This window comes from Manacus candei, unplaced genomic scaffold (assembly GCF_025592945.1).
Source record: "Manacus candei isolate 608988 ecotype Guabito, Panama unplaced genomic scaffold, ASM2559294v1 h1tg000072l, whole genome shotgun sequence".
In the NCBI taxonomy this organism is placed as follows: Eukaryota; Metazoa; Chordata; class Aves; order Passeriformes; family Pipridae; genus Manacus; species Manacus candei.
In genome coordinates, this window is record NW_026138120.1 from 4,147,106 (window position 1) to 4,171,905 (window position 24,800).

At 36.1% G+C, this 24,800-nt stretch overlaps 1 protein-coding gene across 5 annotated transcripts in view; it reads left to right on the forward strand.

Moving 5' to 3' along the window:
- Positions 1-24,800, forward strand: part of ANKRD28 (ankyrin repeat domain 28) — a 118,718-nt gene that overhangs the window by 36,576 nt on the left and 57,342 nt on the right. For 2 of the 5 annotated variants that reach the window (XM_051808264.1, XM_051808266.1), the window contains exons 1-2: positions 5,552-7,078; positions 8,178-8,261. In XM_051808264.1, coding sequence (XP_051664224.1) covers positions 6,962-7,078; positions 8,178-8,261 — 201 coding nt within the window. In that variant the 5' untranslated portion in view covers positions 5,552-6,961. Of the gene's footprint in view, positions 1-5,547; positions 7,079-8,177; positions 8,262-24,800 lie in introns of those variants that run through there. The other 3 variants (XM_051808268.1, XM_051808267.1, XM_051808265.1) reach the window with 3 other exon arrangements.

Sequence of the window (24,800 nt, forward strand, 5' to 3'; positions counted from 1 at the left end):
CTGGGAGAGGACACTTGACATGCAAAAGAGCAAAGGGAGTGCTGAGACTGAGCCTTTGATTTTTGTTTTGTTTGTTTTCATCAACTCTGCTTTTAGAGCTGGTGTGCACAGCTGAAATTGCTGCTCTCAGTAATTATTCCTGGAAGGATATTGTGATTATTGTTGTAACTGATGCCATTTTCAGTGCCAGAAAACAAAACTGGCTGGTGACATGGTCTGAGCTGGAAGGTGCTAAGGAGGACAAGAAGTAATGCTCCTAATCTGTGCCTTTCCTAGGTTTGCTCTGTCAACAGGTGGAAATACTTGTAACCAATCTGTGGGCCTTGCTTTTTGTATTATGAACACATTTTTTAAAAGCTGTCATACTTGCAAAAAGCCTTAAGTGTACAGCTAATAATTGTGTGTTTGTGTGGGTTTAACAAATGCTGAAGTGTTTTGCCTGCTTCTCTCTTTGACTGAACTGATATTTTAAGCTATCTTCTCCATTTTCCAACAGAAGTAATCTTCTGTCACTTACCTTCTCCCAAAAAGAGAAATTGCTTTAAAAAACAACCTGTCTCCTGTCCAAAATCCACACCATACTACCTTGTTTGTCAACATCTATTTGTCTGTCTTCATGGATGCAAACTTACCTTAACTATTTATAATCAATATATTTGGATAGGCACATCTTTTTGTGGTCTCTCTTTCCTGAAACAGGAATTGTTTTGACTTCTAGTCAGTTTTACAAGACAGACAATACCAATGTCAGACTTCTATGGTTGTTATTTAGAAAAGCTATTGGGTGTAATAGCTGCCTTCTGTTTCCGTCAGAAGACAGGGAGGTGGCTCCTGTTGTATGCAGCTGATAATCTGATTAATAGGAGCCCCCAGCCAGAGCACATGTGCTTTTTCTACAAAATACCTTGAGACTCTGAAGTCAGACAGACTGGAGGACATCTTTAATGTGCTGTTTGTTAATGTAAGAACGCACTGATGATTTTGATTACAGGATTGTACACTAAAAGTGCACAAAAAACCCCTCCTGCCAGCGAATTTAAATCTGGCCTTAAAGGGAAGTGTTGTGGATGACATCCTAGCTAGAAAATAGTGACGAAGATTCAGTACCCTCATATTTTCACCTTCTTTAAAGAGAAATAGGACTTGTATTTGCTTTTCTGGTTTTTGGTTTGTGCACAGCTCTGTTTTTTTTTCAGATTGACAGACTTCATATTTTGGATATCAGAGATAAATTGTTTTAAAGGTTTTAATTTATCTTGTACTATGGTGGCTGTAAGGGTCTCTAGCCAAGAGTTTCTCTGCAGGTATATTGTTCAGATATATAAAATGCACAAGAAACCTTAAACAGAAAATTACTTACAGACTTCTATCACTTTTAAGATATTTTATTGCTTTTTGATTAGATAATATTTCTGAAGTATTTTTCAAAAGTTACAGTTTGCTTAAGTATACAAATTAAGTTTGTCTGAATCACAGACATTTTACATTATTAATTTTTCTTATGCTGCTCCAATTGAGAAAAGTTAGAATGAATGCTGGATTATTTTTCTTCTTTGTTGTATTTGTGTCTCAGTTTTTGCTAGGATGGCTGTTCAGATACTGGATTTTATTAATTGCAAAGTCTTAATTCAAAGATAATATATGACTACATAAAATAGTTCTCTAGATTAACAGAGGCTATATACTTGCATGAGAAAAAGAAATAGGAACTGCCTATGGTATCTGGAGGTGCAAGCAGAGCTATTTTGCTTGTCCTTGGAAGCAGAAATGTGGAGTCCAAAGGTTAAAACCATTCTCCTTTTCCTGCATCCCAGCTGTGCATAAGCTCTGGAATAAACATAGCAAAATTGGGAAGAAAGGTAGTAATTTCTTGCTTTAGACTGTTCTCTTTCCTGACTCCACCTCATTCCCTCAGGAGTGGGAAGGAAACAGCAGAGAAGTTCAGGGGAGTGACTCATGAGAAGTATTCTAGAAGTATTGTAACTTAGATTAATGGTGATGCTAAACACTCTGTCTATGTGTGATAAAAATCTGCTAATACTGGGACATGGCTATTTACTTAGAGTTGTAGCTATCTTTGTTATCTGAAGAAATCCACAGATTAGGTATTTGCCTTGCAGAGCTGATACTTAAGACTCACTTGGTTCTGAATTTTTTCATTTTTACTAGAACCTGACAGAACAATTTCCTTCCTTTCCTAGATCCTTAATTATACAAAATATTAAATGAAACCAGTTGGATTAATCTCAGCCCAGAAAAAACTTGATAAATGCTGATTGGCAAAGGAGAAATCTTTATTTGGGTAGGTTTTTTAATATTGAATATGCTTCAGCGAGGTTTTCAGTGTCATCAGCAGTGCTGCGACAGTTTCTGCTCATCCATTTCTAGAGAAGAGGACAGATCTATAGAAAAGGTTGCTATTTTTAGCTGATTCAGAATTCATGTTTTTTCTGTCTGATGTAGACATGGCTGACATCTGTGTTTTAACCTGTAGGTTGCATTCTCATACGTTTTCTTTATATGCAGCCATGAAAGACTGTTGGAACTTGATTTACTTAAGGGCAAGTGTAGTTTGAAAATTGCAACATTTTTATTTTTTATTTGCATACAGCTATCATGTCAACACAAAAGCTTTTTTTTTTCTTTTTTCTTTTTTTTTTTTCAAAAATGCATATCCTTATGCACTCTTTGAAATTTGAGAGTTAAGTATGGAGATCTTACTTTGCAAACAGATATCGTGGAGGCTATCAGGTAGATCACCACTCAAGCCCCAGTAGACATGGCATTCTTTTTTTAAGTTAGGCCATTTTTGGGTCTTCTTTCCTACTACTACTAATTTAATAAGCTTTCTTATTGGAAATATATGACATTTGGAGAAGATAGATGGTGATGACCTGCTGTCTTCAGTTATTTTAAGTTTTATTAATATAAACTGAAGAGGGTTTTTTTCAGATGCAATATTCTTCATAACTTGGAGAGATCTGTTATGATTCCTAAATTAGTTTGAGGAAGGAGACTTAAATTAATCCTCTTTAATCTACTCTGCTTTCGTTCTGTGTTACTATTACCTTTTCTCCCACACTAAAAGTTGTTAGTCTATATAATCTGCTGAAAAAATTGAAACCTTGGTTTAGTTTCTTTCAGTAGAATTGTGAACAGCTTTCAGTTTTCAGAATACCTGTTAGGTAGCATTAGAAACTGTACTTTGCACACCAGAGGATACCTTGGATGGTTTTTTGAAGTTGAAAGAAGAGATGATTAGGGAAGGTGTTTGCATTGAGGTGAAGGCACAGCTTTTGGTTGAAGGGAATGGGAGGGAGAAATGCAAGTTCATTGTGAGCAAAAACTAAATGTTTTTAGAACTGGGTTTTCCTTTGGTTCTGGAAGTAATTGCACACATACAGCCCTAGCATGAGAAGGGGTTTTTTTGTCTGCTTATTTACATGGTTTAAATTACTGTAGACATCAATATAGTATTGACTCAGTTGTGTTAGTTCTCTTTCTAATGCAAACTGTGACGTATTGGCTTTTAACTCTTTGACTGTAGTAATGTCACCATTCAAAACTGTATTATGTTAGGCAAGATATAATATGTTAACTTGCTTTTGGAAATAGTTTATATTAATTTTATTTTAATAATATTTAAGATATCTAGAATACTTATCAGAGTGGATTAAAATATTCTGGTTTTTTGCAATTAACTGAGTGTGAAGACTTTCAGTCTTTCTCAGAACTTCTAGGTGACTTTGGACCATTAATTGCAAAGCTCAAAAATGGACAATGTTCAGTTAATTTGAACTAAATTGGGCATTATCTCTACCTAGCAATATGTCCAGTTGGTAATTCCAACAAAAGGATATGGAACGCTTGGCCTTTGCTTACTGTATAAATGTACTGACTCTTCATTTACACTAAACATACGGGCTTAGCTGGAAAACCATTATCTAGCCAGTATGTGTGTATTGTATGAAACTCAAGTATGGGTTTTGTCAGTATTTTGCTTGTAGCCTTAAACTCTGATTTTTAATTTTTTTAAAAAAATGAAGCTTTAGTTATGGAAATAAGCTACCATGTCTGTTCCATAGGATATTTGTCACAAAGGGAAAGCAAACTGTCTTCTGTGTTGGGGTTGCTGTGTTGTGTAGCAGACAATAGGGTGTTGCAGTAGCTGAGCCTTGAGGATGTCCATGTTTTTATTAAAACTGGTTCTGCTGTGGCCAAGAAGAACATGTCATATGTATTCATGTGAATCTGTGTTATTTCTTTTTAATAAATGGTTAGGATGCTAGAACAAAGCAGTGTAGAGTACAAATAATTGGTTTTTTGTAATGAAGACCAGAAGTATGAAATTTCAAAACAACTGGACTCTATGTAATGAACAGAATATCTTTATAAAGATGTTTGTGAGACTTGGGAAATTTTAATATGAAGTTTCATGGTGAATCAGAAACTGGTGCTGTATTCTGCCAGGCCAGGAGTCTTGAGCTCAGGGAGCCCTTAGCCAAAGTGCTCTTTTGCACTTAAAAAACCTTCACCTGCATGAAGTATTGGGGGGGCCGGGGGGCATTTAAGCAATATATTATGTTGCAGTGAAGCTGTTGAAAACATTATTGCAGAAGACAGCTAATGTAAGCTTTTCCTGCCTGTGACCCCCAAAGGTGGGAATTCAATATGTCTATTTATATCCGAACCATTTAACACACCATTTAAACCTGTCTTTCTCTCTGCCTGGCTTCATATGTGAAACCTGAGTGCAAATACTTTATTGAAAAGCTATAAACTTGCTCTCCATTGACAAATTCTGATCCTAGCAGCCACTGAAGGACATCAGAATTGCCTTTATGCTGCACAGCAGGAGCAAAAACCCTCCCTCTGTTCCTGTAACACTGAAGCTTATCCAGCAACTTTTGACAGAAGCCATTTACATAATACACCCACAAGCCAGCACCATTTAGGCAGATACAAGCTGAAGTATTTATTCAGCAAGTTGTAGGGCTTTATATTTTACTTTTTTTTTATGGTATATTTTAATAATATTATTATATTCAAATGATAATTGATGTAATTTTTTTCAAGGGTATCTTTGTCCTAGTTGCAAAAAACCATGGGTTTGGTCATTAATATCTGTCTTTTTAATAGTCAACCTATTGCTTTAAGATTTTACTTTTCATTTAATTTTCAGAGGATTTATGTGGGGAGATTTTTGTCTTCAATGAGTTAAGTGGGGACTGTTTTGCTGCTCTGACCAGTTCCATATGAAAGCAGTTAAAGTGCTGGAATTGTTTACTGCCTAAACGGTAGTTAGTCAGCAGAGCCAGTACACCACATTTCTTTGCGGCTTTCAGTGGAAAATATTAAAACAGTCGCTCTTTCTTTAGGATTTTTACGTTTTCAGCTGCATTAGTCACCAAACTGGCACAGCCATAACTGCAAAGACTGCCCCCAAAAAAAGAAAAAGGCGCTTTTTTTTTTTTTTTCGTGCCAGAGGAAGTTGCAGTGGGAGCGGTGACTGAGTTCTCTGGTAAGTGTGACATGTGAGCATTACTAGGCATTTCACCCTGCCAGGCTGCAGTCGCTGCTCTCCAGGCTGCTGCTCAAGGGGGAACGCTGCCGTGCCAGTGGCTTCTGCTCTGCTCCTACCGACTCGGACAACCAGGTTATTTTTTTTGAGCTTTGCAAGGCTATCTGCTGATTGTGTAATTCAGCTTGTCAAGGAAAAAAACCTGATAACCAGAAGCTCTTGCTGAAGAGGAGAATCAGGTTGGCGCAGTGACAGATGTTCGAATAAAGAAGTTGGCTCAGAGAAGACGTACGGGGTCTGATTTTTTTTTTCTTTTTTTTTTTTCCTCCCCCTCAATCTGAATGAAGACTATCATGGGAACTGCATTCACATGGTGATCAAAAGAAACACTTGAGTGATGAACTGCTTTTGCAGAAGTCGTCTAAGGCAGTAATTTGAGCTTTTGTGTGCGGTAGCTAGCTTGTTTTGTTGAAGCATTCCTCCTCAACAGTATTTCTGCCTTGCGAATTCCCCGATGGAGAAGCCACAGCTACTGCCCGGTAAAGGAAAAATGAACGCTCCGCATTGCTTGTGTCCCTGATGGAGTAACACCGGCTGCGTCGCTATCGTTTGGGGAGGCTGGATTCCACCGGCAACATTATTCAAGGAGTTCATTGTCCCTGTGCTCTGACTCATCGCATGTAAATGTGCTGCAGCCGTGCTGCACGTTGCAGCTATTTTTCTTGCATGGGAAAGAATTATTTTCCTCTAAGCAGGTCCTGAATAGCTGCTGGAACCGAGATGCGTTTTTCTGGCCGGGCTGTTTGTGGCATTGAGAGAGGAAGCTGTCGAACGGCAGGATGATCAGGGGGCGCGTTTATTTTCAGTCACCAGAAGGGCTGCGACGGCTGGTTTAAAACTGACCTTGCGGGAGCGGGGAATAGCTGCGGCCGCCTCTCTCGGGGCAATTGTTCCTTGTTCCGTCCTCGGTAGGACCGAGTCGTGTCTTCTGCAACAATGGTTTCACTGTGGGGGTAGAAGGACGCTGTGGAAGTTGTGACATTAACAAAGACAAATTTGCTCGTGAAAGGACAGCTGTGTGCGACAGTGAGTGCTGTTCGAATGGAATTGGATCTTGGGATATTTTTATCAGCTGTTCCACAGTTTCGTTATTGTGGTTTCGATGCCTAGGGAATTTTTATTTTTAAAAGAACAACTTTTTTTCAGCAGTGTCTTGAACGTCTCAGGGTGCTTAAATCTGAAAAATGAAGTGTGAGGGGGGATTGGAATGTCCCTTTTTAAATGCAAATACAACAGCGGTAGCACTCGCAAGTTTGTAAGGGCATGTGAAACAGGTGAAAGTACTTCCTCTATGGTCCCTACTGCTATACCTGCCGTCTGGTTCCAAAAATACCACTTCTAGCATTTTTTTGTTTGCTTTTGCTTATTCAAACTGTTCGAATGAGTCGAGTCTGTATTGTTGTTTTGGAGGAGGAGGAAGATGATTCTCCCACATTTATTTCCAATTTGCCTCAGGAAAATTTATCTTTACGTCCATCGCCCTCTGGAAATGTGCTGGTAAGGCATGTTGTTTGTTGGCATATTTCCTGCTTATGATGCTGTCGCAAATACCAATAGTTATTTTCCTAAGATTAGGATGAATACATACAATGTTGAAACAAGACAAGGTGGTAAAATCTGCCTTACTAAGAATGGAAAAAGCTGAAACTTAGTGGTAGACTTTATATTTGCAAGGGGTCTGTTCTTTTTCATACAACTTTATCTGTGGTGCAGCAATAACAGGTCTCAACTCTTGTGTAATAGCAAGGGGTTTTTAGAAGGCTTGGAGAAATGTATTTGAAAGAAATGTATTTTCCCTGCTCCACTCCTCAATTCAGTGGTACATTTATGCAGTACCCCTTTAGGAACAGATGTGATCACTGTATTGTAATAATATACTGTGCTTATTTTGAGAACTGATAGAGTATATAGTTAAGCAAGAGAAATTCTAAGCTAAAATAAAAATTAACATAAGTCACAATCTTGATATAACTATTAGATTCAAGGTACCACTTTCTAGAAATTATCAGCACTGGGGGTTATGCTTTTATTGCTTCAAATTATTTTATTTTTTCAACTGACTGGCTTAAATCTTGCTAGTATACCTCAGCAGCTTTTCTTACTTACTAAGAAATCTTGCTATATTTAGTAATAGATAGGCCTGTGTGAATTTGTTAACATGCTTATCTGATGCACTTTACTTTCCCACTCTGTCTAAACAGGTGAAAGACTTGCAGTAACTTTAGTCACTTGCTAATGCAAAAGGGCACTGTTTGTTTATGCTATACAGAATTTGCAGCACGTAAGAACAACCCTAATGTTATTATAAGGTGTTCCCTTTTCAGCTTTTTCGGCTGTTATAAGCTCGTCCTCTGGACTCTTTTTTTTTTTTTTTCTGTCTTTTATATATTGTCAGTGGCTTAGATTATATCTGTGTGTTTGAGGGTTTTAGAACTTGGAATTTCTTTGATTTTGAATACTCTTACTGGTTTCTTTATTTCACTGCCTGGGATGTTGTTTTATCATCATCTTGTGTTTCTGTTATGTATCAAAAAACTGTATGTGTATCACTAAAACCTAAAATGGGGGTTTATTCTGTGTTTTTGCTTTGTTTCAGCCACCATTGGTTCAAGCTATATTTAATGGAGATCCGGATGAAGTTCGAGCACTAATATTCAAGAAAGAAGATGTTAATTTTCAGGTAAAACCAAAAATCATTATCTTTGAATAGGTTTTAATTTTGTTTTGGTATAGCTTTTAGCTGTACTAATCACTTTTAAACTGCTAATTCTTGAGCTGTAAATTTATGTACTGAGTAAAACCTATACATACACTTAATACTGGAAGCAGGAGTATAGCTTTGGGGGTTTGTGTCGATAGTAAAGACCTAATTCTGTATTCTTTTCAAATATTAGTAAATGTTAGTTCTGCAGTGCTTAGGTAACTGAAAAGTTTGTTTATACAGTTGCATCAGCCTAACTTACAGAAAGTTAGACTGGTTAGTGTGATGCTATGTAGACTTCTCTTTAAATTGAATACAACATATAGTATACATTAGACAATTATAAGAAAATAGTAAACTTATGGTTTCAGTAGGTTGGTTTGATAATGGATTTTAAAAAGGGAAGCCTAATGATTATATTAGTATAAATGAGAAATTGGATTTATATGTCCTATTAGTGGTGCTGCAAACTCAAGCACTGCAGGAGTCAAAATTGTACTGAAATGAAACTGAGTTTGTTCCATTGGGTGAAATTCAAGATTTGAACAGCATACAGTTACTGTATTGCTATTAAAATTCTAGTTTTAATGTTTGACACTATGCCAGATAATATAGCATAAAGTCTTTACATGGATTAGAAATTGCCTTGATTATTATAGCAGACTGACACAAACCATTTAGGGCTTAACACTACAGGAATATATGTACTCTGTATGTATGACCCCTGTGTTTCTCTTCCAAATGCATCAGAACAAGAGTGATGTTTAAAGACAAAGGCTAACATCTAGATGCTACCTAGTGGCCCATTTAAGACTGTGATAATTGTTTACACTTTCTTCTGGAGAGATGTAAACCAAAAACCAATATTTAGTTTGGTATCTCTATTTTGACATGTAAAAGCATTCTGCAGAATTTGTAGCTGAGAAATGCCAGCTGAAAAATCCCAGTATAAGGGAGTCTTGAAGAGCTTGAGTAGGACCCTGTGCAAGCAAACTTACTGTCCAATCTAAAGTTTTGTTTGATAAGGTTAGACTTTTTTTTTCTCTTTCAGTATTTTTGTATGTCCTTAAGCAAGATTGTATGATGAATTATATAATACGAAAATAATTAATGTTCTCTTTAGTTATGAGAGCATTAGCTGTGTATCCTTCTACATGTGTATGCTCTGCTCACACTGCCACTATTATTTTTAAAAGGTGGTTAGTCAGTATTGTTTCTTTATATTATCCGTGTGTTGAAGTCAGGTTTAGCATTCATAGCTATGGAGCTTGTAAACAAAGTTAAGTTTAGTATCTTTCTGTGTTTTTTTTAATTATTACAAAAACCTCTGCTGGATTTCAGTATGTGTGTGGTAGTGGTTTTGGGTTTTGTTCTTTCTCAAATTTTGTCGAACAGTTGCAAATAAATAGAAAGTCAGCACATGTGCTTAAATAGGAAAGCTTGTAATTGCTTGCTGCCTTTGAAGAGAGTTACTTCATGCTGCCAGGTAGTTATATTGTAGGTGGAATAGTCAAAATCTGGAGGGTTTTATGTTATACTTATTTTTTATTAATTCCCTTCTGTTTATACACCTTCCTTTAACAAAATACATGCACTGTAGCGTAGGAACACCCAAGGTGTAGTTAGAATCCATGCATGACAAATATGTAATTTTTTCACAGCCACCTTCTTCAGCATTGGCAGATGCTTATCATGCATGAGCACTAGTTCACACCATGGTAATCCTAGTCTACTACAGTATTTAATATTATATTTACATTTATCCAATAAATGCTGTTTGTTGGAACTAAGCAAGCATATGAATTTTCCCATTGTCTGATAGAAATGAAGTAGACTGCCTGGTGGATTTTTCTTTGTGTCTGTCTCTGTGTGTATTTTGTTCTTTTCCTGGGTTTTTCATTGGCTATATGTACTTGGCTGGAGATAATATATCTTTGCATAGTCTAGATCCAAAGTTTTTCCCATAGTTATGTATTACAAATTGTTGTAGTTATGTATTACAAATTACAAAGTGAAGAAAATGAAGTTATTCCTAGTTATTTATATTTACTAAAAAAGAGAAGGATTATGATATACTGTTTTGACCATTATGGATTGTATTAGACCAGTGTATATGTTGGATTTTTTTCCACTTTGCTATCCAAGTGCTTCAGTACAGTTGTTTGAATTCCAGACTCATTTCCTCCAATGCCTCTGAAGAGTCATTTCTCCCTCTCAAGAGCAACTAATTATTTTGCAGTTTGTATTCTAATAGTTGAGATTCCTTCCATCCTCCCTTCCCCTGTGCATGGGCTGGACTCTGTAACTGGAGACCTAGCAGTGTTCTGTGAATTAATTTTGCCCAGAAGTGAACTGAAGATAGAGCTGTTGTACATTTTTGTTGTGACAGTGACGTGCATCTAGGAAAGTTGTTAGTGATGAAATGTGGGTAATTTTTTCCTTTCTATTATCATCCAACTTAATTTACCTCCTTGCTTTTATGATATTTTATCTTTAACATTAATCACAATTGGCTTAATTCACTTTTAAAGCTAAGTGAATTGAATCTGTGTATTTGGCTTCCCAAAACTAGGCTGTGGTAACTGCTTGATGTTATGGTAGTATCTAAATATTGCATCCAGTTTGGACTGTATTAGAGCATTACTCTTAAAACAGATGATGTCTTCTACCATAGTGTTATATTTAGAGACATTCTGAAATGGGTGGTCTCTCATAGCATGAGTTGCTGTGTGTAAGTTGTACAGATGGCAAATGGACTATTTCAGGAAGAAGATTGTTCTCTGTTGATGCCACACCAGCCTCTTGAGTCACAGGCTCAGTTTAGTTTTAGAAAGTATGTATTGTATTCTGTCTACTGTTGTAATCTTTCGTGAAGAAAGAGCAAATTGAGTGTATCCCTGTCTGCTTAAACTGTGGTTCAAAAAGCCTTACCCTCTCTGCAAGATGGAAATGTGCAGCTTTTTATAGATAAAACTGATTTATAGGAACTTTGTTCAAATGGATTGTTTGGAAGGTGAACTCTCCTGAGGCTCTAATTAATGGAAAAAACAGAAGGGAAGGGATTGCTTCTCCCTCCTCTTTTCCCAAGAAAGCTTGAGTAACTGTAGCTGCTTGTTTCATGAATCAGGCTTAAATCACACACATCCCATATGTCAGACTGGTTAGTTTCTTTTATATGCATGGCTTTTGCTATGCTCTGTATGTATATGTGTGTGTTTATATGTATGTTTAAAAAAATGTTATTATTTCTTGGTACCATCCTGAGCTTTTGAGACTTGACAGAAAGGAAAATCTTGCATTATAATGGACACATTTAATATTTCTATTAGTTAATGGGGATCCTCAACGTTTCCTGCTCTTGCTGATTAGATTAGTGGGGCTGGTTTGAATTTTATGTACTTCTCAGCAGTTAGTTTTAGCTAACTAAATTATTTCAGCATTGCATTTTATAAATCAGTGTTCGTTTGAGCTTTTTTTTTTTAAAGATTTGGAGGCCTGTTACTGTTGCAAACTGTGCCATTTCTGTTTGTAGTCAAAGCTCCTACGATGTATGTTCAGTTTAAAAGATCGTGAAAATGGAATATTTCTTCTCAGCTATTATTTAAGAATATAATTCTTTGGAGGGAAGACCAGTGCATTGTCAAAAACTGATTTAAAGGTTGCAAATCTGACTATTGAAGTGATTGTTCAAAATCAGAACAATTTTTCCTTATCTTAAACCTAAGACCTATTAGGATACTATTTTTTGCTAGGAAAATTGATAGTTTGGGTAATCCAATATGCAGTTTTTAAAACCCCATTGCACTTGATCTTAGCTGAGGGGATAAACATCTGATCCTCTCTGGGACTGCTGTCAGTGTGTCCCTTGCTCTTCTCATGCTAAAGCCAAACAAGTACTTTTTTTGAAGGAATCCCAAAATCATGCCAATCTCTCTCTGTGCTCAAAAGTGCTCACTGTTCCTATTTAAAATAGTAATACTGACATATGTGACAGGTGAACACCTGTATCTTACTTTATATTGTGCTTTGTGAGACTAAAATAGACTTAAACTATGACACATTCTAAAGCTGCTTTATATGTGAGTTGGTGTGTTTTTTCCAACATAAAATGTAATAATGGAAAGTGAAATTCCTCATATTGTACCATTACAGCCATTGGTACTCTGGAGCCATCAGGCTTATCTGGATGATTTCTATTCTGAACTATTGTCCATCCAGCACAGCTCTTAATTTAATGTCTCTTTCCTGTAGTAAGTAACCACAAAGTAAATAAAAATTCACCTGTGTTACTATTTTGTGAAGAAGAGGAAAAAAACTGCGATAGAATGAAATGATCTTCTGTGTGCCCTCCATAACCCCCTCCTGTATTAGACAGCAATGAAGTGTTGCCCATAAAGCCCGTGTTTTCTTGGTGGGATTGACAAGGTGGATGATCTTGTAGCACCAAAGTGCTGGGTACAGACAGGAGAGCTAAGTTTATGTGTCTGACTGGTGTTTTGAGCAGAAGGGTTGCTGCGTGGATGACTGTTGTGGTTGAGATATGGGCTCCATTCCCAGTCCTGCCAAATGTGGGTTTGTGGAACTTCTTTGTGTTAATTGCGTAGTAGGACAATGCTGCTGGATGTTGTTCTAGGGTAAAATATGCATCTTATTTGATTTCCTCTTTTTTTTTGTTTTGTTGGTTGGTTTGTTTGTTTTTTTATCTTACTCTGCAGGTCATTGCATATACTGAAAGAGTAAGAAAATTGGTTTGTTAAGTCTAGTGACAAGTCTAGGACTCCTCATACAGCATCAGATCTGGGTACCAGGAAAATTAGATTATTGAGGGTGTCAAATATACTAGTAATTTAAAAATGAATAATGAAAATTAAAGTTTAAAAAGCAGTAAATATTCTTTGTGATGATAGTATTGGTCACCAAAGTCCTAAAAGAGGTTAAACTGAAAAAATAGGTAATAAATGTATGGTCACCTGGCTTTCATCTTTATACTTAACCTTATCAGTTGAACTACTGGAGTAACAGGTGTTTTTCTGCATACTTGAGAGAGCAGTGTAGAACAGGAAAACTTGAATTACCTGGCTGCAATATGGAACATTCTACAGAATTTAATACGGTTCAACGTTCTGGTCATACAAACGAATCCTATACCTATTTGATACATTAAAAGAATTTTCTTATATGTCTTTCTGTGGAAAACTGTAATTGCTCTCTAATTCAGCAATTATATTGAAATATCTCTCAGTGTAAAGAACCTTATGTAAATAAATATCATGAACTCGCTTGAAAACAAATAAAATGAAAACCATAATGCATAGCGAGGTAAAAATAATCATTAGGTATTTTCTTACTTTTGTGTTCATTATCTTTCTGTAACCAGTTATTTTACCAATTAATAATGTGGATTTTTTGTTTGTTTGTTTTTATATAAAGTGTACATGCATAAATTCACTTCCGTTTGACTTAAGTATGCTTCTAAAAACCTCTTTCTGCATTAATTGCCATGTGTAAAGTGTTTGAGCTATTCCTTTTGTTATCAGTGCCTTGTTGTTAAGTGTAAGAATTTGCTGGTTGGGGCAACTGAAGATGTCCCTCAAAGCAGGTCAATACAGGATGCTTTTCAAATAGTGGTAGTTGATCTGCAGTACCTTGTTTCTGTGCTTTTGATGAGGGAGAGGTTCAGGGAGGGTGTTTTAAACAAGGAGTGAAAATAGTTTGGAGAACAGGGGAGCAAAATGACAGTTTTGCTCAGAGATCTGCATGGACCAGATAAAGGCAATGGGAAGACAGGCATGTCTGAATGGTACTCCTTTCCACTTCAGGAATGCAGTGACCATTGATCAGAGAAGGGTTTATTCATAATGGTTTGAGATTTGGTCCTCTCAGAGTGTGTTTGCAGGGAAATAATTTTCCAGGCCAATTCATACCTCTTGTTACTTGATAAAGCTTCTGGCAGTCAGAGCAAAGCCACCCTCTGGTTTTTGTACCTAAACTGGTGAGAATAAATAGTAGTTAAAAACTAGTGTAATGTAGCAGAGGCTAAGCAGGAACTGTGCACAGTTTTTAGCTCTTCAGGCTGTGTTTCTGAAGAGGTGAGATTATGGGTTTGCTAATCAGTCTGTTTGTCCCAGACATGCCTCACATCCAGTGTTGGTAACTATTTTGTCGGGTTCCTGCAGGCAAAGTAGACTATTTACATGAAGGACTTTGTCATTGGCAACTGAAGTTGGCAACAAGAGCTCAAACTAACATATTTGTTACTGTGGAGCAGCATCTTATTGTATTCCCTGGCAGGACAGATACTGTTTGGTTTGCTGATTTGAATGTGAGGGAAGAATTAAAAAGACACACAGAAAATAGTAAAATATTCTGACAAGCCCAGTTTTTTTTATTTTTTTTTAGTTCCTATTTTAATAGATCAGGTTATGAACTTTTCTTAACTGTGACCATTGCTAGAGTTTCGATCTAGCGTGGTTTTTTTTTCTTAAAACTATTGGTTACTTTTTTTAATTGAGTCTTTTGCTGATTTAATTAATTGCAGGCAATCATTTAAAAAAGAGACACTACAGTTATTGTAACTTGAACTATCTAGACTGACACTGTGAAAATGTAGCTGCAGTAAAATTTTGGAGGAGTGCACAATTTAGACCTATTAAAATGAATTTTAAATTTAAGGTCTCCTTTCCAAAAGTGTTGTAATAACCTGAGTCTCTAATCATAGCAAAGAAGTATTTAGGGAAAAATGGTGAGTTTTGAGGTGTTAATAAAGTGCATAGAAATATTTGTAAGTTTTCTTCTATATTGAGAACACTTTTTTTTCCTCAGAGATAATTAGAATAAAGGCAAATTTAGTTTCCCATCTTTTATAGAGTGTTTGCTATAGCTCATGTGATTCTTAATATTTATCTCTTCACGTTTTAGCAATCAAATCTAGAAGAAAAATTATTTTTAGACAGCTTCCTAATTTTCTATATTATTTATCTATTTGAAATTCTGTTCAACGTTGAAGCTGTTTGTTTTTCCACTAGAAAGGTTTCTACTTGGATGAATATAATTTGTAATCTGTTTTTATTTTCAATTTGGAGTGTAGCAGAATTTAGGGGATAAAATTACAGGTACTTGTGAGTTGGAAAGACTTTTTAACATGATGAGAACATAGGATGTGTTATAACTTAGAGTTTGGTACTAGTTATTTTAATTCAGTTTCATCCTTTGGATTATGAAACACAGGGATTCCCTGTAAGTTTTCCTACAAATAAGAGCTCTGTATTGAAAGAAGACATATATACTTGCAAATAAGAACTGTATATTGAAAGAACACATATATACGTGTGTATGCCTATATATAAGTGCATACTAGTTATATAAAAAATGTGAGCTTATATATATTTTTTTTAAAGTATGGTTGCTTATCTGGTGTCAGCAACAGAAGGCATATAAAGGACGGACAGAGAGAACAGTCCTTTGAAGTAACTGCAGGAGGTCAGAGAGGAAATAAAACATTCCTGTATAAACAAACACTAATAAAGAGAATTCCTCCAGTAAAATAGACTGCTGAGAAACACAGACCTTTACTCAGGGCAGCAGCTGCTGCCTGGCAGCCTCTGCCTTGAACCCAGCTTCAGATGCTGGAGCAGAGGCCAAGAATTCTCATATTGGGCAAAGGGAGGCCTGTGAGACCTCAGAAAGAGCACGTGAACTCACGATGGGCATAAATCACAAACTGAGCTCTGCGTACCTTCATACCCTTCTGCTAACTTCTTACTGAAGGATTTTTATTATTATCTAAATAACAATAATTATACCTACCTCTTGCTCAGAACAGATCTCTATTAAGAACTGAGAGAGCATCTGTAATTAGATAGAGGCATTTAAAATAGTTGATGGCTTTATTTAATTTGATATGTTTTCATTTTGGGTGAGGTAAATGTAAATGTGTTTTGCAAATGTATGGGAGAGAAGAAAACAGTATATTATCTCAGAGACTAATGGTGGTGCTCATCTTCTCTATCCTGCTTGCCCGCAGACTTCTAATAAAATAAAACTCTAGAGCAAAAGCAAGATGTTTCTTTCTCCTTAAACTTTTGCTTGGACTTTTTTCCAACGTGCATGTCAATGCTTCCTGCTTCTAGACAGCTTCTCTGTACTAAACTTTCTAAATGTTTCCACCACAATCAGGAACCCCCATTTCCTATGTGATCAGCCTGATGAAATGATGAATCATATGAGACTCTCCTGCTTTATAACATGTCCACTTAATTGAAATTTCTTTGTATCTGAAAAATAGAAGGAAGATTCTGTGAAGAATTCTGGTTTTAGAGAGAGTGTTTGTGGCCTTGTGCAGACAGGAGCAGGTTGTGACTGCTCAGAACTTGCAGCCATGCATCAGGTTTTAATGTGGAGCTGAACTCCACATTGAGTCTAGGAAGTCTAAGGAATTGGTTTTAGACTTAAGAAAGTCTAGGAATTGGTTTTAGAAGGGCATTTTGTGAATAGCACAGGCCAGTGTGTGTGGTGCTCTATTAAGAAGACACAAAGCTTGTAAAACACCTTGCCACTAAACATACTCAAGTTTTAATGAGGTATTTTTAAAGTAGGAGGTGGAGTTCTGGGCTACCATATGGGAGTGTCCAGGGTTTATTTTGTTAAAGAATTAAGTGAGTTCTTAATAACATGAATATTCGTGTTATGTATCTGAAGAGATAAGAAGAAACTTTGCTGCAGGGAATGTAGGAAAGCTTTTTCTACAGGAAAGCTGCTTCTGCTTCTAAAGGATTGGATATTAGGCTGTTTGATCCATTGATCTGAAACCTGACTGATTCCAGAAATGGAGAACTTAGGAGGCTAATTCTTCCAAGTGTAGTGGGAACTTGCTGCCACTTGTATATTGTAAACAGTATCCTCCAGCTACTCAAAGCAGATTTAAATTCATAATATAGAAGTTATTTACTGTAACTTAACTTTAAAGTTGTGGATTTCCTGTTCATTAGTGTGGAATGTTTTTCAAGCCTGTCATCTGTAACGATTAATCAGATATCTTACTTTCTTTTTAGTGGTTTATACTGAATCATCTTTTTCAGCCTCAATATTAAGTGCATCCAAATGGTGTTGAGTTCCTCTTCTGGTGTAGAAATAGATTCAAGATGTTTTAAATACAAATGTATAATTAGGCATTTTTCTTCAGAATTGAAATGCTTAATGAGAGAAACCTTCCAGTTCCAAGAGGAATAATTCCTTGCTTCATGTCAATAACACTCTAATTAGCCTCTGCAAATGAGATTTTCAGATGTATTGAGTTATCACTCCTATTAGAGTGATACAAACAAACCTTCAACAGAGCTATGGGATAATCTGACTGACATCAGCAAATTGCTACTCAGTACAGCGGGTTTTGTGGACAGTAGCTCTCAAAAAGTTACCATTGCAAAGGGTAGGACTCTCTGAAAAGAATATTGTGCTTACATATGTCATGGTGCTGCCTTGTGCAGGTAATGAGAATTATTCTTTAGAGACTTCAGTATGAATTAATATTAGGGTGGTGTGCTACTCAGGCTAACATATCCTCCTTCTCATCAGGTCTAGTAAGCTTGCCTAGTTCTATGCTAATGTGGTTTTACTGTTTGCTAAACTGGGCAAAAGAGCTTGGATGTCTGCATGGCAATGTTTTACTGTATTGGCTGAAGACTGAATTTCTTTTACAGTAATTGGGGATTTGAGAGACAGGTTTTGTTTCAGTTGCTGTTATTTCTTCAACATTGAAAAATTGTCATTGATGTAGAGCACCATGAATAATTAGTTAAAATTTAAAAGTGTTTCAAGAATTTTGTGTTTGAGTCTCCAGTATGATTATTAGTGATAATGATTTTGTAGATCATGTCTAATTTGCCATTTTACTTTTAGTGATTACTGCTTAAGATTGTAACCTTCAAAGCATAATAAAAGTTCTGCATTTCCTGCTGCTTTTACAAAACAAGCTAGAGGCAAGGTCTTGAATAGTTAGAGCTTACTGGAGTTACTCCTGCCAGTTGCTGTGCCTGACATGCAAAGGATTGGTATTTGAGAACAGAACATCCCCACAGAAAGAGCAGAGAAAAGAAAAAAAGTTCAATAGACTTAATGTGCATTAGCTTCCAACATGGACGCAGTCGTTAAAGAATGCCTTACTGGTAAAAGCAAGATAGGATTTGAATTTACTGATTATTTGTAGTAATTTTCTGGGAGAAAACTCTTTACGTGTATGCAACATACCTTTGAAGAAGACAATTTTCTCCACTTTGCAAACAGTTGAATCTATCTTACATATCTGCTGTGGAATATCTAATATGCTATCAGTAAACATAATTTCCTTTGTCCAGTTTTGCCCTTCATGGCTCTACATGAGGTAGATAGACATTTTAAGTTCCTTACATCTACTTCAGTAAAGGATGGATGTATATCAAAAATGATGAAAAGAAAGTGTTTCTCATTTGCTTCTATGTGATGTAGGGAGGGCTATCCCATAAATGCCCAAGGAGGAGGACTCTTGTTCGCTCTTGGTAGGACCTGAAAAGGCTCGTACTGGTGTCAGGTGAAATGAACTGGAAGGTCACTGCAATGAGATCTTGCTGAAGAGCATGCCCCAAAAGTTCAGATACAATGCCTGTCTGGATTATGAAGTTTGAGGGGGCATTTTCTCAGGCCTATGATATCAGCCTGTGCCTTTCTGTCTCCAAAACCTGTGATATTCTGTTCTCTTTTCAATCTTTTAAAATCCTACTTTATTATTATCCTTTTTGATCATTAACTTAATTTTAGTTTTTATTTGCATGAAATATGAGTTATATACATGTGTGTATACATAATTATGGTAACTTATAAATTATATGATGCTGACTTCTTATCTCAAAGGAGTGCAAATGTCCTTCCTTAGTCGCTGCAAGCTCTTCCTATATGACAGTGATCTTCTAAGCTTATCCTGTGTCCACTTAGCCTAAGAAATAGTCCAGGTAAGATACTATGATCCTAAGGTAGCCGGCAGTTTTAGAGGAGTTTTGATCCTCACTAGCAGAGGCTTTCTGTTGGGTTTCTTTTGTGATCAGTGTGGGGACTTCTCATTTTCTGTTGTAGACCCTTATTGGGTGGAAGTTTTTCTTACTTTCATTTTACTCTCCTTCTTCAGAATAGATGTATTCTGCAGGATTTTTCTTGCCTCTGTATTAGCACAGATTGTGTTATATGCTATTTTGAGTTCCTTCCTTAACAGAAGGACTTTGTGTATGGCAACTAGATGACCTTACTTTATGAAGCTGTTTAACGTAACACACACCAAGAAAATGTTTTTGCTTGCTCCAAGAAGAGGTGCCAAGACTATAGACCTGAAAACCACATCTTTTCCTGTCAGCAGGACAATGCAGTTAGTGAGACAATTATCTGTTTTACATGGGACGATGTCATTCAAGCACTTGCCTTTGCAATGAAAAGGGCAGAAACCCCAGCTTTTCTGAACAAAAGTGTCAGTGGCCTGAACGTAATGTGCTGGATTTAAACTGTGTTGGAGATGTGCATACCTTACCTAGTGTGGTGTGTGATCTTTCACTGGAGCATAAACAGAGCCTGTATTGTACTGTTTTCTCTCTTGGCATATTTTCTTATTTGTGTCCTCAAACATTACAGATAGATGACACTGTAAGACGAGGCAGTCAGTGTCCCTCATGCAGCCCACTCTGCAAGCACAGGCTGGGTTATGTAATGTGCTCCACATCACTGTGCTCTCATTATGGAAAATCCATTGTTTTTTCATTGTTTTTTCAGAAATAGTTTCACAGTTAAATCGTTTTTCTTCCCAGCAACTGCATTCTGATTTAAAGGTGGGGTTTTCTTCTGATATAGATATATATACACCCGGTAAATGTTTACAAATCATATACTTGGCATTTGGGAAGGGTAAAGCCAAGGTAAAGTATTTTTAATGATATATTATTGGTTTGGTTTTTTGAGGGTGTTTTTATGGTTTTGGATTTGTTTTTTGTGGGTTTTTTTTGTTGAGGGTTTTTATATATAGCTGAGTTCTGAACATTGTAGAGGTTTATGGGTGGGTATTTTTTTATTTCAATTAATTTTTTTTGTTCTCTTCCTCACAGTGATCTAATATATCAATGAATAGTCTTGGTCCTAAAGATTGCTCTATTTTTATTCCTGAGTTAAAGTAAGGAAAATACATCCAAGATGTTTCAACTGCACTGTGAGATCAAGTTGCTCTTACCAAAGAGTACAGAATAGCTCTTTATTCATTCCGTGTATTGGGCAAGAATTCAGTAACCTTTAGTAGTAATAAATGGGACCAAATTCTCAATGTTGGAACTTTCAGTGAAAAGGAGCAGCTCACAAAACCTGCTCAGTTACTCAGATCCTTGTCCAATACCCAAATGAATGCTTGAATTCACCCACAAGGAATCCTAGCCTTTATAATTTAGCCAAAAACATTTATATGTTATGTAAAAACATGTACATAGCATGTAAAAATGTTATGTAGATATCTTTATAGAACAAACACCTAGGTCCAGCTTTTCTTACAAGCTGTGCTTGTTCAGTGTACGGGTTCAAAAACTTGACCAGCAGAATTTTAATGGCAACATTACAAAACCTGCAGGGAACATAAAGGTTAAAGGGTATGTGAAGACATCTATTTCCAAAAAGCACCCCGACTTAGTATTTTCAAAAAAAGAAAAATTGAAGATAGATGTTTTTGAGGTGGATTACTTGGAAGTGGAAAAATACAGAGATGTTTAGTTGTTTCAAAATCTGCTTCTTGAAATACTTGACTACAAGTCAAAAAATCTTCTTGCTGTGTATCTCTCTAGTTGTGAGAAATAAGGATAAAATGTCTACCAAAACATCTCAAAATAACTCGTATTTTTTTTAAGTGTACGTGTTTAAATGAGAAATTTTTACTCTCATTTTCTGATTTAGGGTTTAACTGGCTGTGAGGCCTAGCAGTCATAATCTTAGATGGAGTTTGAAGCTCAATAGCTGTTCCTTATTCTAGATGTGACTCACTTTTCTTCATTTTTGTGTGTTTTTTCTTTGGGGCCACTGTTTTAAGAGGACAGAGCTTCAAACAGTTACACCTGAATGATGTTTTGTGCCTAATTCTTGTGGTGTAAGACAGAGCTAGCATTTGAAGTTAACTCTTCCGTTAAAAGATGTCTGGAATAGTCTTATTTAACAACATGAATGGTTCTTAACTTCTGGTTCCTTTTTTACCAATCTTTTTTTGGAGTGTAGTGTCAAATTATATTTAAAATTGCACTTCCCTGAGTTGCTATGGACATGAAAGTTTGGGATTCAATAACAGTTAGAACAGCAAACTTTCTCCTGTCCTCTTCCTCTCAAGTTGTTCTGCTGAATGCCAATATTAAAGACTAGACTGTCTTTCGGACAAGGGCAGTTTGACGTCTGATGTTTGCTCGTGTAACTTGGACTTTTGATATTCTTTATGCAATTTTTATAAAAGGTGTTTTCAAGTGTTAGTTATAAATACTAGAAAGATCCTGTTTCTAAAAAGGAATTTTTAATAAGTGGTTGAATGTAGGTTAATATTCCAATATAATATGTCACTATCATATATATATGAATGATATTTTTTCTGCAAAAACTTAATTTTAAATGATTCCCACCAGATTGCTTTTAGTGTTCAGGCATTTTAGAAATGAACCAAACTTCCAATATGCTTTTTATTTATAAGTTTTTACATTGTGTACAAATTGTATGTAATGGTTCAGTAACGATAGAGGTTTGTATCAGTTTTAGTGTTATTATTTGAATAGAAACAAATAATCATTGGCTGAATGGGAAGTAAATTATTTTCCATGGATTTTAGTACTGTTCTGTGAACTTTAAATTCAGTCACAGAAATTCCATTTTAAAAATGCCTAGAGGCATCAGCATATAAGAGGAATTGCAAAGGATGTCCAGACAGCAAAACCATGCAATGACCATTCTTTCTTGCCTCCTCCTTGGTGGGGATTCTCATTTGTGGGCATGTAATGTGGAATGCTGTACAGATAGTGTTGTTCTGCTCTCCTCTAGATAAAGGTAAAACTCAAATGTTTGACCTGCCTTTTTTCTGTAAAACCTTAAATACTCCCCCAGTTTTGTTAGGGAAGAAATACAATTTCCTGGAATGTTCCAGTAGTCAGAAAAGGAAAGAACAGTTGTTTGGTTATGAAATACCTTATAATTGGCCACTGTTGTTATAGACTCTAAAACTCCAGTCTGTGATTCTTATTTTTTTCCCCTAAGACTTTCACCATGGCAGATACCCTATTGTCCCAGGGAAAGAGGTTTACTGACCAAGGTCCATTCTGTTGTTCTTATTTGTTCAGTTCTCATGGTGGAAATGTGAATATGGCTCGATAGTTTTTATAGCCAAATTTCTTAGCCTTTTATCACCACCATAAGTAATTAAATCAGAATAGATCAGATTTTTTAATTTCTGTATTTTTTAATGCCACTCATGAGCTTCCCTCTTCTACCCATTCAGCCAGACAAGTTAAACTTCTATCCAGTTTCTGAAATATGCCCATATGCAAACTCTGTCCATTTGCAGTTGCTGAGTGTTTGATTTTTGATATTTGGAAAATCAGATTTTGGAGAGGAGAGTTAGTGTCTGCTTTGCAATTATACAGCTAATAGTCTTTTCTTCTAACATGCTAGAAGTACAGCGCTTGCTGGTTGCTTTATGTGTCACTGTAGATCCACTAAAAATGATCTTGTTATGAGATTTTATTTTTTTATTTTTGTTCCTTGTGGCAATTTAGAAAGTTGTGAGTTTGTGCTCTTCAGAAACGTGCATGCTTAGAATGACTTACGTTCAGGTAAACTTTTGGTCTTTCCCAAAGCAGTGCTTTTATGACCTTTTTCTAGGTGCTTTGTAGTTCTCTTCTGACTTACATTTTATTTTCTATTGTATACCTACCTCTGCCATCCACTTTTTTTAAGGTCTCTGCAAGCTCACAGTGCCACAAGTGGCACTCATGAAATTTAGTGGTTTAGTCCACGGTGTGATGGTTTTTTATTGTTGTTATTATGATGTAGAATCAAGTCAAAGAGCATGCACTATTAAATTGGTACTGAAGATCTTAACTAGAAACAACACTGGGGGTTGGCAGATTACAGCTGACGTGACCCTTGTTGCTGAAGCCATTTTGTTTTCTTGTTCTTTACAAGAAAGGCCTATTGAGTCATTGGTCACTGCTGTCTTAATGAGCAAGAGGACAAAGGTTCCTCCCCATTTTTTTTGGAGGTCTAGATTTGCTCTGCCCCAAGAGATGGCCTGAAGAAGATACGCCTTGAAATGTAATGTGTAATGATAAAGTCTTACTAGTGAAAGTTTAATACTGGGCTTTCAAGAAAAGTTTCTTTCAAATGCAGTACAAGTGTTCATACAAATAGTCATATGAGCATTAGTTCAAGAAATTAATGAAGTCAGTATGACAAATCTAATCCTTTCAACTATGATGTATCTGTTATTTGGCTTCGAAGGATACATTGTGGTTAGCTATGTAGTACCTGTTTTTACTGGCATGCTTTCTTCCCCTTTTTAAGCATGCAGAAGACTATTAGTGTAATTTGTTAGCTTGCTCTCTATATTGGGTATACATCTTAAATTTGAAATATGGTGGGAAAATAGAGGTCTGCTTCCAAAAAATATGTTAAATAAAATTAGTTAGAAATGTGTTAAATTTTGACAATGCAAAGTTCTATGAATGGACTTAAGAAATATTGGGGGAAAATCCAAAGAAATAGCAGATGAATTACACTCAAGGTAGCGTAGGGATACAAAATTAATTTGTCACAGAATTACAAGCCTAGTACTTAATCTTTTTCTTCTTATTTAAGTTCATTAATTTTCAGATTCTAGTTATGTGTTTTTAAGACACTACTGTGATTGAACATACTTCCGAAGAGTTCAGTGACCTGGTTTAGAGAATTAAGTACCTAAAGTAAACTTTTGAGAAGTTTAAAGTTGAAATGTAAAAGCCAAATATTTAAATGTGTTCTTTTTTGTGTGGAGGAACAAAGAAATTCAGTTAGAGTATACAGTTATTCTACCGGATGATAATTTTAAAAACTGTAGCAAAATCTGCAACTATGGTTCGGAGTTCTGGTGACTCCCAAGTGTAACACTGGGGCTTCACACAGGGAGAGACCTCTGTGGTACTGGACCCTTTGAGAGAATTAGAAATACTTTGTAATCATATTCTTAAACATTATCTGTGAACCCAGGAGTTACCCATCCTGCTGCTTGAAAAGTCATGGTTTTTAACTTAACTGAAAAATGCACTAAGTGTTATATTTAAAAATCGTTTCACTTAAAAGGAGTGTTTATTAAAACTACTACAGGGTATGTTGGAATTGAAACTCGTTCAAGATTTATGATTGTGTATTTAGGGTTGATTTCTGCCAGGAACAGATGGCACTGGAAGCAGACAACTGACAAGTCATACAGCACAAAACACCTACTAAATGATATTTTGTAAG